This window comes from Melopsittacus undulatus, chromosome 1 (assembly GCF_012275295.1).
Source record: "Melopsittacus undulatus isolate bMelUnd1 chromosome 1, bMelUnd1.mat.Z, whole genome shotgun sequence".
In the NCBI taxonomy this organism is placed as follows: domain Eukaryota; kingdom Metazoa; phylum Chordata; class Aves; order Psittaciformes; family Psittaculidae; genus Melopsittacus; species Melopsittacus undulatus.
This window is the reverse complement of record NC_047527.1, coordinates 137,713,588-137,732,012: the sequence shown is the minus strand read 5'-3', so window position 1 is coordinate 137,732,012 and position 18,425 is coordinate 137,713,588. Positions and strand designations below refer to the sequence as shown.

The 18,425-nt window shown below is 42.4% G+C and overlaps 1 protein-coding gene across 1 annotated transcript in view; it reads right to left on the bottom strand.

Moving 5' to 3' along the window:
- The window catches only part of ANKRD28 (ankyrin repeat domain 28), a 122,438-nt gene extending 104,454 nt beyond the window's left edge, over positions 1 to 17,984 (bottom strand). The window contains exon 1 of the mRNA XM_031045004.2: positions 17,901 to 17,984. Coding sequence (XP_030900864.2) covers positions 17,901 to 17,927 — 27 coding nt within the window. The 5' untranslated portion in view covers positions 17,928 to 17,984. The remainder of the gene's footprint in view (positions 1 to 17,900) is intronic.
- Positions 17,985 to 18,425: the final 441 nt, after the last annotated feature.

The window sequence follows — 18,425 nt, the reverse complement described above, 5'->3', positions numbered from 1 at the left end:
ATAACCAGGGTGTAAAGGCTTATCATGAAACAAATTATTAATACTGGAAAAATGTGCAAATCTTGGCTTTTTCTTTTTAAAATTCCTTAAACTACATGGAAGGCTGAACATTATTTGTTGTAATAAAAACAATATATTTTAAAATACAAACTCAAGCTTTACTTTCAATCTCAGGACATGTAAATTGACATACAAACTCACAGAAGGCAGATTTAGACTTAGATTTAGTTGACATTTAAACTAACAAAGGGTAGATTTAAATGAGACATTGGGAAGAAGCTCTTCCCTGTGAGGGTGCTGAGGCACTGGCACAGGGTGCCCAGAGAAGCTGTGGCTGCCCCATCCCTGGCAGTGTTCCAAGGCCAGGTTGGATGGGGCTTAGAGCAACCTGGTCTAGTGGAAGGTGTCCCTGGCCGTGGCAGAGGGTTCAGAAACAGATGAGCTTTAAGGTTCCTTACAACCCAAACCATTCTGTGATTCTGTGACTTTTTACATCAGCTCAGAGTCTGTAGTACTAAACTATGCTACAGACTGTTTCAACATAGCACAAACAGGTAGCTTATCTATGATGGTTACTTTTATGGTAGAATACTTACAGGAAGGACAATAAATTCTCCAAAGATATTCCTGACATCTCAGAAGGTAGAAGGGGGAAGAACAGACATCCATCTACTGTTCCAAAATCCTTGTGATAATTTGTTTATGTTTATACCAGGCTTTGAGAAGCACTAAAAGCACAACTAATTTAAAATGGCATCTCACTTTCTCCTTCTCATGCCTTCATCTTTTAGCTCTTTGAGAAAATTGTTCAACATTTAAAAAAAAAAAAGAAGAAATCTGGAAAAGGAGAAATAACCAACTGATGTTGGTTTATTTACTTTGTCTCCTAACTTTTTTGCTGGTAAAATCAAGCACGGTATTGCCATGCATTCTGCAGGTTATATTAACAGCATTTACAATTCCCAGTGGGTTTAGCAGCAGCAGCTATTCACAAAGATGTCTGTCCCCAGTAATCACAGTTCACAAGTAGGCACATTAACATAAACCAAATACAATTAATATATATATCCAGCTGTGAGCAGAGTTGATTTGAGGGGAGGAGAGGATGTGAGGAGGGGGTAGGAGGATGCTATAACCATACCACTTCCTCACTGACTACCTACTTACCAATGACTACCGCTCAGAGGAGCTTCACAGGCAAATGAAGCAGTAACTCAAAGCTGTTTCCTTATGAACTGGCAGAACAGTCAGAGATCATGGCAAAAGTATTACGTCATTTTAAAATAGAAGTAGATTCAAAAATAGATTTAAGAGCACTCTGCTGTTGGATCCTACTTAATGATTTGCTATTCACAAAACAAGAGGTGAAATAATGAATCTGCAAGCCTGGAGAATCTTGAATATATGAAGCATTGCAAATGACCTAAATGAAGACACGTGTTGATCCTCTGATGTTCACAACACTGTTGAAAATCAAAAATGATCAAGGCAGAAGAGGAATAAGATCCTCCAGAGATTCCAGAGACCTTTACCTACACGTTATTTCAGTGTGTGCACATGGATCTCCTCAAACAATAACTGCATGCACAAAAAGTCATTATCAGCTTCAAAATTTCTTATTATATACCTGGGATTGACAGAGTTTAAAAAAACACAAACAAAACCAACCCTACTACAGCTCAGATACCAGTTTTAGAGCCCTCAATGTCATTTTTACTACTCTTTTTAAGTGCTTCAGAAAGAATTTCAGTTAAAAAACTGAGGAAGAAAGGGAAGCAAGTAGAAGATGAATTCTGATCTGACGTAACATTAAAAGGACAGATAGAAAGGTAGACAATAGCACTGCTTCTCAAGCTGAGGGAACAAATCTTTAAATACTGTTCCACACATCTTTTAGCAAGGTAATTATCTGGATAAAAATAAGGAAGCGTGCCATGAGTCACAGAAGTTCAGATGTGAATCAATCCATCAAGAAAGTTCACAACCAGGACAGGTTTTTTTTAGAACCTACAGCTACTTTTTAAGCACACTGTACTTTAATAAGACCAGAACAGAGTCATGCTTTCCAACCTGAACAGGTGCTTGTCACATTCAAAGGGGAAATAAGAATTCAAGAAATTATGTTCATCCATGTTAAAATCGAAGAAGAAAATGCAAGTTCAGAGCTGTTTGAGTACACGGGTGCCCATAGTGAGTTACTTCTCAACAGTCACAGTCTGGCTTCACAGAAATCTCGGTGCTCGAAACGCAAGAGAACTGAAGAGTTAAACCCCCTCAGGTTATTACCACGGAACAGTGCCTTTCTGGTACATAGCTGTCACATGTTTTAGAATAGCCACTGGAAAACAACAGTTAAAATGGTTATTGGGTAGAGGGAGGAAAGCATCACATACTGCAGCTATTCGCCAAGGAGCAAAGATCAGACTTGATCAATAGTATTTCTAGGATAGGAGGGTGGCAGTTGCTGAGGGAACCTTGTACCAGTTGTATCACCTTTAAGAACTTCTGTATTTCATTAATGAGGCTTAACCACCACAACTTTATTTCCATGTACCTGAATTTTAACATTTCCACTCAACCTAATATGAGGGTGGGAAAAACACAAAGGGTTAGGAGCATTTTAGAAAATACTGTGAACCTACACACCCATCAGAAACGATTTATCATTCTATTTCAAACAAAAAACATGCACTTGTGAAATGAAATTAAGTGATATGCATAAAAAGAATGTCTACTGGAAACATTCAGCTCATGCATTAACACAAGCAAATCATCATAGGTAAAAACCTCCATAGAGTTTCCCACCCCCCAAAAGGAAAGTAATACATTTGAAAGGCTATCTTTAGAGTGATTTTTCAAAAGCAAAACAGAAGTGCATCCAAATAGCCCCACTGGATCTTTAATGAGAAAGTGCTGTTAACATATACGGAATAACAGCGCATGTGGTCATTTGGCCACCAACCCAAGCAGTAGCTGTCAACTTAATCCTACTGACTATGTATGTCTTCAAAAGGCCATTTAAAAAAGAGGCACAAAACCATAACAAAATATATGGAATAAGCAGTTTTTGGAACAAACTTATGAGTATGCAATTTCATATGAACATTTCCAGCACTGCTGATGCACATGGGGTTTTCTTGTTGTACCAGCCTCCAGGCTATTGTTACATGACAAAAACGTGGCTTTAAGGTGGGACACATCAACTGTTTCTCTCAAAACAGTGTTAACTGTCAAGCTTTTGACACAGCTCAATGATCTATAGCTTTTATTTCCCCAAAATGCAAGCTCTAAAAGAGAACTGCTCAGCATAATTTCAGCATATGGATGTAGCAGCACTTCACCTTACAAGAGGCCCAAATCCGTCAGTGACAGGTCAGGTATCTGAGTAAAAAGTGTGATTGGTGTTTTACAGCTCAGTGTGGTTCCATGGGAAATGCAGAGGACACTTCCACATGCTCCAGGACTTCTTCCAGGGAACAACCCAATTGCTTGGACAGGATATAGAGCTCAGCAGCCAAATATCTCTTTTACCTGCACCCTGCCAATAGCTTAAAGCTTCAGTCACAACTGTCACTTCCACATGAATGCAAGAGCAAAGTTGGCGTTGTTACCTGCTATGCAGAAGCAGCATAGCCAACTCTGCTGCATTAATACAGCCTGCAAAGAGGAGAAAATCAGGTGACAGAAGCTGGTCTTCTTCTCTGTCTGGTCAGAAGACTACTGTGCATAAGGGCACAACATTTAAGTTCAGCAGGATGGGTCATTACACAAGAAAAAAGGGGGTTTGCAAGGAAAATTAAGGAGTAAAAAAAAATATATTTAAAAAATGCTATTAAATTTTCACAGACAATGGAACACTGAAAGGGGTGTGAAAAGAGAGGTTAACTGCTAGAGACAAGCCCATCTGCACAGCAGACACAGACATTCCCATGAAAATCAATCCCAAGTAATGCCACCAACCTAAAGCTGACCACTTAAACCAAACTGAGACCTTGCTCATTTATAGCTAAAGTGGCCTTACACTGACTGAACAGAATTCACTTCCAAAGTACATATGGCTATCCTCGAATACCTAGGTGCAGCACCCTTTAAAATAAATAGTCAGGTTTTTCCTTGACAGAGAGGAACCCAATGAGAATGGTGCCATGTGGAATTGTAATGTTTTTTACTTCTTCAGGGGTGACGAGGATAGGGGTCAGATGTGAAAAGGCTGGGAAAGGACAACCTTCCAAACACGGAACCAAGAAGTGATGTGCACTTAACAGGATGCAATCCAAAACAACCAAAATCAGGACAAAAGAACCACCCTATAAAATAATATTCCAGCAAGCACACCACATCTCTCCACAGCAGTGAAGCAGCGCTGCAGCAATTTCTCTGCCCTCTGTTCTAGACTCTTTAAATCCCTCCACATAGGGAGGAGGACAAGCAAACTACCAGTAAATACTTGGGAAGAATACACCTCCCTACCAGGTGTACCCCTCCTCAGAACAGACAGCTGACTGCTTTACTAACACTTTAAAGCTAATTTCTACCTATATTTAGATGAAGGGTAGACGCAGCCAAATCAAAGTAAATTATCCTGGTTTCTATTTTTGCTCTTTGAATGCATTTACACAGCTTGCAATAATCTTTACAACACATTAATTACTTCACTTTTATTACATTTGCTATACTTAAATGCATGATTTTATAAGGGCATTTGATAAACCCAGGAAATAATGAAACACATTTCAAGTTGGTTTGACTACATGTGCCCCTAATTAAAAAGTTTCTAAAAATGTCTTAAGCTAAGCAGTCATGTGAAAGAACTACTATGGACTGTTAGGGAGCTGAATCAATCACTTGGGGCTGGTCACAAAGCTGTCAGAGTTTCAGTATAAGTACAACTGTGCCAAACTTCATAAGAGAAGCTTTTCTTTTCCCCAGCTTCTTCTGGTTTTCAACACTGAACAAACCAAGTAAGAAGAGTAATTGTAAAGAAAATACCATTTGTTCCAGAAGAGGCTCCTGTTGTCTAATACCACTTTCAAGCGGTGAACTTTCACAAACTAGTTCCAAGTGCTTAGCTCATGAGTTCCGTCCATGAAACTGTTCAAATTTAATCCTTTGGCAACAAATATATACACTATTTAAGCATCTTTTTTAATTCTTTGTATACAAGTAGATGGTATACTTAGATCTTAAGTTATAGTCATGTATTTCCCTAATGTAACTTTTAAATTAGAAATTTCCCTGTCCTGTTCTCTACATCCTCGAGCTGAACGCTCCCTCAAAGTTCCCACAATCCACGCCAATAAACCACACTGAAAATAGATTAACCTTTTGTCTAGTCTTATCACTAAGAACCTTTGTACAAATAACACAAAAAGCACAACAGAAAGTACAGCGTATCTCTGGTAATATAGAGAACATTAAGTACAGAAGAGCAAGAAAATTACCATAAATGCCATGTTACTTCACAGGATTGAACCTGATTTTTAAACACTAATAGCCACAGGTGTTCTCAGAACCTTGCATACTTTTAACAGCTTTCATTTATTTCAGCATAGCTGAGTAAGATTCTGCTATCATGTCATACTCCCTCCTCTGACACAGAAAAGCTAGAATTGGATACTCAGGTAAGATTTCCTACATATCAAATTACTTTTTTAATTTACACTTTGCAAAATACTTCTTTATTGAATGTTTGCCAGTCTGGTGTCATGTGTGTGCCTCCTCTACCACTGCATTCCATCTGTGTGTTCTACACTGTTATGTCTCCTATGTGGGCTTTGACACCTACTAGCACCAGCACTAACACTATTACCCTCCACTCACCTGCTCTACAGCCCACAGCAGAGACAGATGACCTGCTCATGAAGCAGCCCCTGGAGGACTATGATCTTTAAGCAAATATATAAAAACTAAAAATCAAAAATGTTGTTGGGGAGCAGTTTCAAGAACAAGCACAAAGCAGAAGCTGTAACATGACCTTCACTGGGTCTTCCCAGCTTCTAAATAAACAATTATGAAGGCCAAGGGCTCTAACTCAACCCTCCTCTATTCCTTACTTTTTAACTAAAACTACTTATAACAACAACGTCTCCTAAGAAACATACAAATGATATGTACACAAGTCTTTGGTGAAGACTGATAAGTGCGATCTTATTATACCTTTACTTTCCAAAATAATTATTTCCAGTGCAATCTTAGTCAAGACATTTAAAACAAGCAACAAAAAAAAAGCCACCAAACACCCAAGCTTTGTAGCTTTATCATTGTTTATGCCAGAAAATTAAACCAGAGTCAAATGCATGAATGCCCTCAATCATAACCCACTGATTTGAACAGCTTTGCAGCAGGATCAAACTGGGAAGCAAAATGAAGTGAGGAAGTCCATTTTGATAAGGTTTTCATTAATGGCAATTTGAAACACTATCTTTTCCAGCTGCTGATAAAAATATTTGCACAGCCAATGTGCTTATGTTGTGGTATCCCGTACAATCATACTAGGTGATATGTGGAATATAAACCAATTCAATTTCTCACAGAGCAGAGATTAAATATTTTCTTCCATTACAGAAGACTTCAGTTTATTCCTAGGCTGACAAGCTTCATTAATTATTGTTTGTAGAGAAGTGACTAATTACTATTTTAGTTTATGCCAACTTAGTAATTTTTCTACAAGTGTACTTTCTTACTAGATATTTCCCTGTCCCAAGCATGTATCTTCCCGCAAGGAGATAGAGGGATCACTAGTCACAACAGGCATGACTCCAAGCCGTTACTGGATGGTCTCCAAGAATTAGAGCTGCACATACAGAAGCATACAAGGGAGGTAAGAAGCTGAAGGGCTCTTTGTGCATACATGTTTCTCTGAGGGAAAAGGCTGCAGCAAGTTCAGACTACTTTTGCTGTAGTTTTCAGTTAACTGGACTACCCAAACATGATCTTATACTTTCCCTGTAACTTCTCAAGAACAGATAAAGGGAATAAAAAGTATTTTGATGTAATTTTCAGAGCTCTAATGTAGAACTATGAGTAGTAGAGCACGTTATTAGCCTAATAAGGGAGAAAAACGACTTTAAAATGCTGCATTTTAAAGAAAGCTGGCATACAGTTGTCATACATGAGACTGGAAAAAGCTGAGGGTCCTGAAAGGCAGCGCATGTGGTAAACAAGTGTGTTACAGAAGAACTTTTCTTGTTTCAGTGTTTTCACAGTCAGCGTAGTCAACATAAGACGTTATAAACAGAAGCAGGCATCCTTAAGACCCTAGGTTCTCCCACAGACAGTTAAAGAGGAATTCACAACCACACTCAAACCCCAAAACAATCCGGAACCAGACAAGAAAATTAAGCACACTGCTAACTTTCAAAACACACTCTCAGAAGTTCCAGGCCAAGAGCATTAGAGCTACTTTCCCAGGGAGGCTCCAGGCAGACCACATTCAAATCCCTCCACTCCCCTCCCAGCCCCCAAACCAAAGGACACTCACAGAAGGCACCCCTTGACTGCTGTTACAAAGGAAGACATTAGAGTAGATTTATCTGAGCCAAAATACTCCTTTCTAGTCCCTACTCAGGAAGACTTTCAAGGAATAACTTTGCAGGCATTTGCTAACCTAAATAATTCATCGGTCCTCTCCCTTTTCACCGCTTTGCAGAAGAAAAGAATGAGGGACTGCTTAAGCTCAGCTACAACCAAGTATCAAACTGTGGCCTCAGGCAGGAGATTCAGTCATTATCGTTAGAAACTTTGCAAATGAAACAATTTAACCTGAGAAGCAGCTTGTCGTTAAACTTGTGAAACTCCCACCCTTTCACAAAAATGTACTTCTCCACTGACTATAAAGATTGAGGTGCATTTAGGCAATGTACCTACTCCACTTCTTACACACAGTTCTACCCTCGTCCCTACCAGAAATACAGGCATTCAGTCCTTTATGTATCTGTATTTCCTTCTCCTGTCTGGCAGTTGGTCTTCACTGTGGTAAAGAATTTCTAAGTAAATCACATAATTAGCAACACTTTGGCTGTTAATTAACCTTGTAAAAGAAGAACAGAATAACAAGAAAAATGTGTCTTGATGTTTCTGCCTGCACCGAACCTTGCTTGTTACAGGTCACTTTCATTGCTTCTTGCCTAATAAAAAACCCATGACAGTGCAAATACACACTAAAGCTGCTGCCACCCCACTTCTGCAAGCACACCATACAGTATGCAGACTAAGAACCCAGCATTTTGAACAGGCACCCTGTGATGAGTCACTGCTTCACAGCCATGCTACATGTCACTGCGCTCTAAACAAGACCAGGTCATGAAATCAAGTCAAATGAGATCATTCCAACAATCCCTCCTTTTCTGAATTATTCATCCTACTTTTACAAGCTGTTTTGCCCAAAAATAAGTGGTGTCAAGCATCACAGTGGGCAGTGTAGGTATGTTACATAAAAAGCAAGGGGGTAGGGGACTTTTGAGAGCATGTCTAAAACACATGTACTTCAACAGAGGCAGAAAGGGCTCCCACAGTGCAGAAGGCTCAACTCCAGCAGACATTTCCTGCAGACACATTCATTCTTTCTTTGGGTCCAGCTAAGTGTGCTGATTGCTACCGTAAGACCAAGCTTCAGGCCTAGAAGATTTATTTCTGCTCGTGGTCATTCAGAAAGCAAAGAGCCTGTTTTCTACAGAACCTGCTCCAGAGTGACAGTTCCAAACAACTTTGCAACACCTCTGACCAGCATGGAGAAGAGCACTGCTAATACCAGTATGGCCAGCTTCCAGGGAAGGGGAGCTGAACTTCTCCTCTGACAGTCTCCACAGACACCGCTGGCATTGCTATTCCTCCTGTCATTCAAACAGATACTATTTCTTTGGCTTATGTAAGCTCCAGAGAAGTACTTTATAGAAGGAAACGTACCTCACTGCTCCCCCATGTAAGGGATTGGATGTCGAGACAGGAAACCAGTGTGATACCCTAAATACTTACGGCATTTTTTACAGCCAATGCAACAGCTAAAGAGACTTTCAGAGCAACCTCAGGTTGAACTACACAGATGTCAGCAACAGCTTTTTAACTCATGCCTGTTTTTCTGCAAATTCTCCTTGTGGGCACAGACAGTAATCTTTCAACAGCTGTGTGCTTGTGGATGGAAAGAAACAGAACACAGCATCAGGGGTAGAAGTGGAAGAAAATACAAAAGATGAACTGGGTGGTTACTATAGGATCAGGAACGATGCAGGACGTTAATGGCATTTGCAGCCTTTCAGGTGACGAGAAGTGAGAAGAAAAAGTGTTCTTCTACAAGTCCTCCTCAACACTGAAAATTACCTCCTCCAGAATGAAAGAACACTATTAAAAATAAAGGCAACAGATACAGCAGAGCCATAAAACAAAATATTGCTCCTGGAACTGAGACAGGAGCAAAGGAAATGAAAGCTATCAGATGGTACCAATACATGGCTCTAATTTGGCAGAGACTGCACAGCAACCCATTATTAAGCATATGAACACTTTCAATCGATACTCTTGTTTTAGCAAATATTAACAAGAACCAAACAGAACTCTGTAGTTACAAAGGAACTGAGGCAAAGGTGAGGGAATTCCATTAACATGGTATATCTGAAGTGTCCTCGTACCATGACTTGGGATGTTTCACTAATGCAAAGCAATGAGTAATAACGTCACCAAAAAAAGTTAGTGTTTTGTTTTTCTTCACCTGCTTATTTTATGCATGCTCTCCCTTCATTTTAGCCTACCAACAATACGTTGTGGGGTGATGCTGGTGAGAGAACAAAGGCTGAGAAAGTTGGAGCTGTTCAGCATGGAGAAGAGAAGGCTGCGTGGAGACCTCATAGCAGCCTTCCAGTACCTGAAGGAGGGCTACAAGGGTGCTGGTGAGGGACTCCTCATTAGGGACTGTAGTGACAGGACAAGGGGTAATGGGTTAAAACTTAAACAGGGGAAGTTCTGTTTGGATATAAAGAAGAAGTACTTTACTGTAAGGGTGGTGAGGCACTGCAATGGGTTGCCCAGGGAGGTTGTGAATGTTCCATCCCTGCCAGTGTTCAAGGCCAGGTTGGACAGAGCCTTGGGTGGCATGGTTTAGTGTGAGGTGTCCCTGCCCATGGCAGGGGGGTTGGAACTAGATGATCTTAAGGTCCTTTCCAACCCTAACTATTCTATGATTCTATGATTCTATTAGCAGAGGCAGAGTAAAAGCAGCAGACACCACACAGAGATCTAAGACAGGAAAGAGACATGAATGCTTAGGATGAAAAGAAAGGCGTTGTACAGGCTACCTGACCACTATCATGAGCAATGGATACAAGAAGCAGATGACCTAAATAAATGACATAGAAGGAGAGAATACCAATTAACCCTAACTGTGTCTGCAGCAATGGATTTAAATGACTGCATTATGCATTAGTTACAGATTATGTTAGTATATAAATAACTACAGAACTTCCTGAAACTGGGGTTTCGTTTGTTATTTCTTTTTTTCTTCCCAGCTCAGCTGTCTATGACTCAAATAAGTCCTTCAGCTATAAGTTAGGTAGATCCTTGGTCTCTTGTGCTGCCAGCTGCCGGATGACCACATTCCCAAATGGAAGGTTCGACCTCCTCCCTGTTTAGGGGTACAAATACAGCTGAAGCTATCAAAATGTAGGACAAACAGCAAACTTTTTAAATGAAACACTGAATTTCTCATGATTGCCAGAATTTCTGCCAGCACTTACACGACTCATTTTGGCCTCAATGCTTTAACTACTGCAATTTCATTCTCATTTTGTCACACTGACTAGAATCCGTGCTTGTGCCCCCTTCTCTTCCTTCCTTAAGGTAATGTTATCTTTGCTTTCCTGAAGTTTAAATAAATAAATAAATAATGCAGATGTACTTGTGTTTTCTTCTCTGCATGGGATGGAAGTACAGGATTTCAGTACAAAGTGAGAGTGAACTTCAAGTATGACTGCAGAACGACCAAGAATAACTTATAAGCAAATGCTCATCAGCTGGACTTAGGAAGCCCATTAAGTGACAGTTCATTGCTTGAGAGTATGGAAACATTAAAGATTTAGTATGGCTTAGCAGCAGTTCAGGTCTCAGTCAGAAATAGAATAACCCACACAAACAGGCAAAGTTCTGTACAAAACCTAACATGCACTAAGTTCTCCTAACATGAGTCAGTTTATAATTAAGAGGCATTCTTTCCTACTTCTTTCTTCTCCATCCCTATAACAACATAAGCTTAAGCTTTACATAACTTTTGCTTTACACTTCTCAAATATAGTTCCAGTAATTTTGTGAGAAAAGCACTCATGCATTCAGGCTGTCCTAAATAGGGAGGTTTACTCAGGTATGCAATCTATTTACTAGTATAGTCCACCCAATTCACATACGCACATTACTGTAGAAATAATCAGTGAAAATCTAAGGTTATATTCAATTCACAGTAAAGATCATCTCATTATTACAGGAGAGAAGACATCAGGTGCTTCAGCTAACAAGTAGTTCCTCTATCTACAAGGATCCTAAAGCCCAACTATTTTGCCCCTGTTTCATTTGCATATCACTGCTGGTGCTTCCTGTTTAACTCTGCACTCACTCAGGTGGCTACCAGTCTTATCATCCTTTCTCTCCCATCTGCTCAGTCCCACCACTCTCGTATTAGGTCTAGGTTTGTGCTGAAATGGATCGGTGCTGTACAATTTATCAAGACCTGAGCAATCACAACTGAAGCAACACAGTTAAAATGGTATATACCCACCCCTTGACACTGCCATTACAAAGGACAGGAAGAATAACATTCCCCAAAATTTCAGAGCTTAAATATTAAGATTCTGTCCTCATCTGCACAAAGGATAACACCAAGACAGCTTATTCCAGATTCATCGTCAAATGCCAGATTAGAACTTGTCCTCCACCCCAACAAAGGAAAACAAGCCCCCCAACACTCAGCACTGTCAGACTGCTCCCAGCACTCAGCAATGGGCTGCTTTGTTGATTTTATTGATGTGAAGTGTTTTGTGGTCTGTATTATGATACAGGTTATTTAAACACAAACATTATAAATAACTTTGAAACAGTCACTCGCTGTAACTAAGGCAACGAGTCTCCCACTCAATTTCCAGAAATAGGAATAGAGGAACAGAGGTAAGAACAAAATAAAGAAGATGGCAGGAGCAAGAAAACAAATTATCAGGTATTAGTTTGACCTCAGAAAGGCCCATTTGACCAGAGACAAATAAAAGAAGCAAACTAACTGATAAAAATGAAGCAGAGGATGTGAAATGTGGAATACCAAAGATATTTGATTTCAGTCACCTTACTGCACAACTCATTTCAGTGAATGAAAACAGTGACAGGAATTTGGGAATGCAACAATCCACATCAGATAGCAGATTGCTAATTCAGCCTCAACAACTGTTAGTTTCCTACAGGAATCACTGACTTTCTTGTGAGTGCTAAGGAAGTCTCTTCTTCATACTCAAGTGCACATTTGCCTAATTCCACCCCCCCCCCCCCATGTGCCTCTAATGGTCACAAACCTTCAATGCTATCTACATGAATAGACCTTTATACCCCCACAGAAGGCCACAGAGTTAACAGGATCTGCTTTGAGGATCTGGCTGCAGAACCAAGGCTCGCTTTGTTTCTCCCCCACCTTTATTCTAAAATAAAGAGGTTTATTTTCTTGACTGAGAACTGCTCGCTCACAAGTCAAAAGTTCCTGAGTTACCATCAGGCAATCTGATCCCCCAAAATGAACACGTGGTAGAACCAGGTTTTCTCAATACATTCTAATGGAAGGGCACGTAATTACTTCGTATAACAAGATAAATGGAGTTCAAGTTACTCAAAGTTGTCCACCAGTTAAAGAAACTTATCTTGTCAGTACACGTAGGTTCTTAGCCTGGGAACATGAGAATTAACGGTAAGACTTAAGGTATCTTGGTAAGTATTACAACTTCCTAATTTATTTATCTTGTATACAGTTAAAACAGATTAGATGCAAATTTTAGGCAGGTGTGATGAGGAAGAGAGAACAGAGTGGTTCTCAATTTCAACAAGTTTCCTGAAGAAACATTTTTTAAAGAACAGTAACTTTAAAGTAACTTCTACCCATAAAAACCCAAAACAACCCTCATATCTCATTAGTTTATGTCTGAACAGAATTCATAGAGCAATACCACATAATTCAATTCCTGCCATACCCCTCCTTCATCAAACAGCAGCAATTCATCACCACAGGAGACCATTCCTCCTCTAAGTGTAACAAGGAACTAGTTGGGACATTTATTCTTGGCATGAATTCTAAAAGAATGAACTCTAACACTGGCAGTAATGAAAATAGCAACCATAGAGGCATTCAGAGCGTTCACTATGACACTGCAAACATTTGTATAACTGCCAATTGAACAAGATCCATCTCAGCTAAGCGAAAGATATAAATGGGCAATAAAGAAGTCAGTGCTTTTACTGTTCAAGGACTTTCAAGATAAGTGGTCACTCTAATATCTTCATGTAGTTGTTCATATGTCGATCCTTTCCACTCACATCTGACTCTGGGAATAAATGCATTGCCTCAAGCAGAGTTACTAGTCACACAGAAAAATCCCATGCAAATTCTTTTCCAATGTTCATTATTGTGAGCCCTAAGATTTCTTCCTAATAAATATTTCAGATTCAGAAAAAACAGTAAATGTATAATTAAAACTATGATATACCAAAAGAAAATAGAAAATAAAGCTTTATCAGCTATCATGACACTGCATCCAATGAGCTTTGTCCCAAATAGTTCTATAGCTGCAAAATTAAAGAAAAATTCAGGCAGTTTTGATCACAGCTTCAAGCATTTCAACAAAAGCATACTGAAATGTAGGCTTAGGCTAGCCTAGAAGACAACCTGTAGGCACATACACAGACAAGGTTTGTAACAGAGAAGCAACAAATCCCTCTGTTGTTAGGCAATCCAAATTTCACCTACTCACTAAGAAAAACTAAACTGTCAATTACTCCTTGGGTGTAAGAGAAACTAACTCACAGTCCTTTAGAGTGAAAATTCACTTGCCCTGGGAAACAGATGGTGTACCTGGAAACTACGAATAGGTAAATAACAGAAGACACTTAGCCATTCACAGTTAGCTATGCAGAGTTGAGAGGGCTTTACACAGGGCACCAAGGCATGCTGTTACAGACTCACAACTTATCCCTTTTCCTCTCCCCCCCCCCCCCCAAAAAAAAAAAGGCCTGATAAAACACCAGTGAACCTTCACCTAAACTCTGCCTTCAATGCAGTTGACTTCAGGAGAGTACCACAGTGTTTCCGGAAGAAGCACACTTTTACAGCTTCCCTCTCACCTGGCATTGGAGTATTTAAAGCAGCTTCTGATCTAGAAGAACCTGGTATACAAGCACCAATCTATAAAGACAGTAAGAAGGCAAACAAACTGGAGAGCAAATACCTTAATCATAAGGTGCACTTACTATATTTTTCATCTCACAATATTTTTCATCCCTACCTTGAATAACTTCACCTTCAGAGACAGCACTTGCAGGTTTGCTTCCTTCTTTTTAAAAGTTTCTGTTCAAAGTTGCACATCAAGCACAACAGGAGCAGTCTACAGCTTCTACCTTGACACTTGAATGACTGTTCTTTCTATGCAGAGCTAAAGTTTGTTCAACATTACAGGTAGCAACTTTGCTCAATATAGTTCAATTTAGCCTCAAAAACAATTTTTGCAAACATGATTTATGGGGGTTTTTTATACCTATATACTCTGAAAGCAAATGTGAGTCACTTCGGAAAGTGCACCTTGGATTACCTCAAAACTTTGAAAGATTTTCCTACCTCATAGGGTTGCAAGGCTCAAACAGCATTAACACAAGTTGCAGACAATGTACCTGCTGGCTGTTTGTTGAACCCAAAGAAAGACCTACTCTTCTCAGTGCATGGAAAACCTTTATTCTGAAAGTCAAGTGTATCAAATCAGCCTCCAAAGATAACCAAATATTTCAGCTTCACAAACACCTTAAGCATCCATAGGATCAAAGTTTTGTTTATCAGTGCAATAAGTACATTAAATCAACTGCAAGAGGAACCGGGACTTCATCCTCTGAGCTCACCTAAGACCCTCAGAGCAGAGCTTCTCACCTCACTGTAAGCTCACAAGCACTGCTTTTACACCAGCTTGCAGTAACTTCAAAAACTAAACTGAATCAAGTGTAAGAAAATAACAAGCTGCTTGTATGCCCTAAGACTGCCTCTCCTGGGCATAATCCGGACATTGAACTAAGTAATGCATTACCAAAGAACAAAATCAACAGGTTTAGTTGATTTTGGGGAAAAAAATAATCTTGAGAACTATATTAAAGTAACAATTTATTTTGTAGAAGTTTTGTTCCAGAAAATCATTGATCTGGCTGTTGTAGATGGAAACTAGCAAATCACGTCCTACTAGCTGAACAGTAAAACGAACAGAGAAGCCTTTGCACTCGCATATGAAACCCAGCTACCACTTTAGAAACAGACTTACTATAGTGATTACAAACACACGTGACAATTTACTTTATTCTAAATGCACATATCATTGTGAAGCAAAGTATATGGCTCAAGCAGACATGAAGCGTATTTCATGAAATACCAGAGACAAACACCTCTACTTTCATATAGTACCACAGAGTGGTTTTTATAATGAGCAGGTGGCATTATAATCTTAGTGAAGCATCTTGTCCTGAAGTCAATACATCTCTCAGCACACTGCAGAATACTGACCTGGAGGAATTCTCTGCAATCAACGAAACTGTGATATTTCATGGTAATTCCTTGTGATTTTTGGCATTTTAAAGGAGACGATTTTAACAGAATTTAGTTTGTAAGAACAGATTTATCAAGAAACCAACACTTATCCAGCAGAAATACAGGTGCTACTAAAAAATCACTCCCTCTACAAAAGCTTCTTCAAAACCAGCACCCCACTCCCTCCTCTGCTTCCTTTCCCTGTCCCTAGCACAGCCCCTCTGAGTGAAAGAATATTCCAATTAACAGTGTATCAATGCACCTTTACATGTCCACCAAGTTTTTAAAGCAGTCCATCTCACACTTCTGGATTAAAACCTGTGTTATGACAGAAGCCAAAGTTCTCACAGGCATTACGCTGTCAGACCAGTGGTCCCACATAGTGCAGTAGCTCACCTCAGCATCAGCCAACAGCAGGATCCTTCCCAGAAGAAGAGTTCTAAAATACAGTCATTTCATGTTAACATACTGAGGATGGGGGTTTTGTGAGTTATCTCACACTGTTTACTTGCAGAAGAGTTGTATCGCTTGGCTCTAACAGAAGGACTTACTTAATAGGTGAACAAGTGTTCATTCCTATGGAGAGCCTCATGCTGAACAGTAATGAAGCCTTACAAGACACCTAACTCGAAGACACTACATGTACTTCGATCCATTCATAGATGAGGTTGTAAAATACTATGAGACTTCACTAAATCTGCATATTTATCAGGACATAAAGATCCCAGACCCATATTGCTAAACATTGTTTAGAACAAAAATCAAAAGGGACCATGCAACCTGTAAAGAGACAGCTGTGGATGCAGACTGCTGAAAGGGCTATCAGGTAAGGATGAGCCGATACCGATCAGCATCATAACCAGACACAGGATACCAGCTGCCAACCATTGCCAAGTTTCTAGGTGGGTTTTTATCCTGTAGTGCCTTTTTTATTTGGGGGGTGTCTCCAAGCGTTACAGTCAGTTATCTGGAGTATCACGGACACCAGCAGCAGGGTGTGTGAGGGTTTACATTGAATTTGGTGTAACCCACATGCAACCATGAGAAAACACATTCTCTAGCAAGCACCTTTCTACAGGCGGCAAACTGGCAGAGCAGACCCTCCCACCTTTGTATCTCGGCACTGCACAGGAGACAATAGGTAGGACAGGGCAGCCAAGACAAGTATTTTTCATGAGCAGGGATGGAAACCGAAGGAAGAGGCTATCAAACAAAGAAGGGTGTGATGTGATGAAAGCAACCACTGAAGGCACGAGAAACCTTCTTGTTTTCAGACGGGGAGCGCGTACTGGGGGAAGGTTTGTCAACACCGTGGAGGAGGCAAAAGACACAGCAGCAGAACAAAAGATCCTTAAAGGCCTGAAAGGGAAAGGTGGTGCGTGAAGGGACAAGCAGGCTGCTCTCGGGCACGGCAAACTGCGACCGGCTGCACTGCCTCGGCCCGCTCCGGATCCCGCAGGAGAGGAGCCAGCTCCCGCTGCCGGGCACGCCGCCTTCCACCGCGGCTCCCGAGCAGCCGCAGCCGGGCGGCTCCAGCCGGTCCCCTCACGCCGGGCAGCCACCGGGGCCCAGGCTCCCGCGGAGACCTCCCCGTTCCCACTACACCGGCGCGGGGAGCACAGAGACCCCCTCGTTACCCCTCCCGGGCCTGTCCCGCTCCCCAGGCGGGAACGCGGCAGGGACCGCAGCCGGGGCAGCCCCACACGGCCAGGACGTCCTCTCTTCTCCCCTCCCTCCCTCCGCTCCGGAGCCGGCCCGCCTCGGCAGCGGGAGGGGAAAGCCGCGCAGGGGGCGGGCGGGCTCCGCAGCCACCTGTTAGGCCCGATACCTGCGCTGGGCGGCGGCTCCTGCCAGCACAGCGAGGCCACCGAGGGGGCACCGGCGACCGCACCAGGCAGGAGCACATGGCGCCTGCCGCCGCCGGGCGGGCGCCACCCAGCCCGGTCCCCGCCGGGCCGCGGCAAGCAGCCATGCTGCCCGCCCTGCCCGCCGCCTGTCACACACACACCGCGCCGAGGAGGGGGCGGGGAAGGGCGCGCAGCCGCCTCGCCCGGCGGCACCGGGAGCGAAGGGAAAGGAGAAGAGAGAGCAGCCGGCAGCGGCGCGCACCCACCTGCTCGCGGAGTTTGAGGAACACCATGGCGAGAGCCCCGCTCCGACCGACCGAGCGGCCGCCGCCTCCGGCCACCACGGGCTCCGCTCGCCGCACCGCCCCCCCCCAACCGGCCACGCCCCCCTACGAGCCCGCCGCGACCACTGGCGCCACCCCGCGCCGTGGCCTCGCTCCGAACGCGAGCGGCGGGACCGCCAGGGGCGGGGCCTGGTCTGGCCACGCCCCCTTCCAACAGGCCCCGCCCCTCTCCTCGCTCTCCCGGGGAGCTTCCTGAATTAACAGCCTGCAGACATCAAAGGAGCCCGCCCGCGCCGCCGGCCGCGGCCCCGGCCCGCACCACCAAGGGCGGTGCTGATTGGCCCTCGAGAGGCTGGGCGGACTAAGGGCGGTGCTGATTGGCGGGGCGGGCTGGCAGGGGGCGATAACGTGAGGTGGGCACGGGGAAGCAGCTGTTCCCACAGAAGCCAGGCCCGGCCGCGGGGACATGCTGGGCAAGAGGGAGCCGGAGCGGGGTTTCGGTACAGC